Source organism: Penaeus monodon, chromosome 23, assembly GCF_015228065.2.
Source record: "Penaeus monodon isolate SGIC_2016 chromosome 23, NSTDA_Pmon_1, whole genome shotgun sequence".
NCBI classification, from domain to species: Eukaryota; Metazoa; Arthropoda; class Malacostraca; order Decapoda; family Penaeidae; genus Penaeus; species Penaeus monodon.
This window is the reverse complement of record NC_051408.1, coordinates 29,025,345-29,025,650: the sequence shown is the minus strand read 5'-3', so window position 1 is coordinate 29,025,650 and position 306 is coordinate 29,025,345. Positions and strand designations below refer to the sequence as shown.

Below are 306 nucleotides of genomic sequence, written 5' to 3'. Positions count from 1 at the left end.
TCCAAAATACTGTGCATGTAATCAAGAGCAAAATGGTATAATAATCTTAATCAGCCATAAATTCTCTGCCCCTCAGGCCTCACGCCGTTCGACGTGGCCGCTGCGGAGAAACAGCCACAGATCGCCGAGGAAATTCAGAGTAGGTTAACGAACCAAAGCACGAATGACTAAAAAGTCACAATGTAAACAAACTTGTAATATAGAGCATCATGCCTCCACATTAGGCTCGCCCGTTTTCTTTGCTGACCTATATCGCCATCCATTTTCTTGAAGTTATTACACGCTACATCTTAAAGAATCTTATGG

The 306-nt window shown here is 42.5% G+C and overlaps 1 protein-coding gene across 3 annotated transcripts in view; it reads left to right on the top strand.

Moving 5' to 3' along the window:
- Positions 1–306, top strand: part of LOC119587918 (E3 ubiquitin-protein ligase XB3-like) — a 46,347-nt gene that overhangs the window by 26,568 nt on the left and 19,473 nt on the right. For 2 of the 3 annotated variants that reach the window (XM_037936628.1, XM_037936626.1), the window contains exon 8: positions 77–139. The exons of the other annotated variant lie outside the window; for it this stretch is intronic. In XM_037936628.1, coding sequence (XP_037792556.1) covers positions 77–139 — 63 coding nt within the window. The remainder of the gene's footprint in view (positions 1–76; positions 140–306) is intronic. 3 annotated transcript variants of the gene reach the window in all.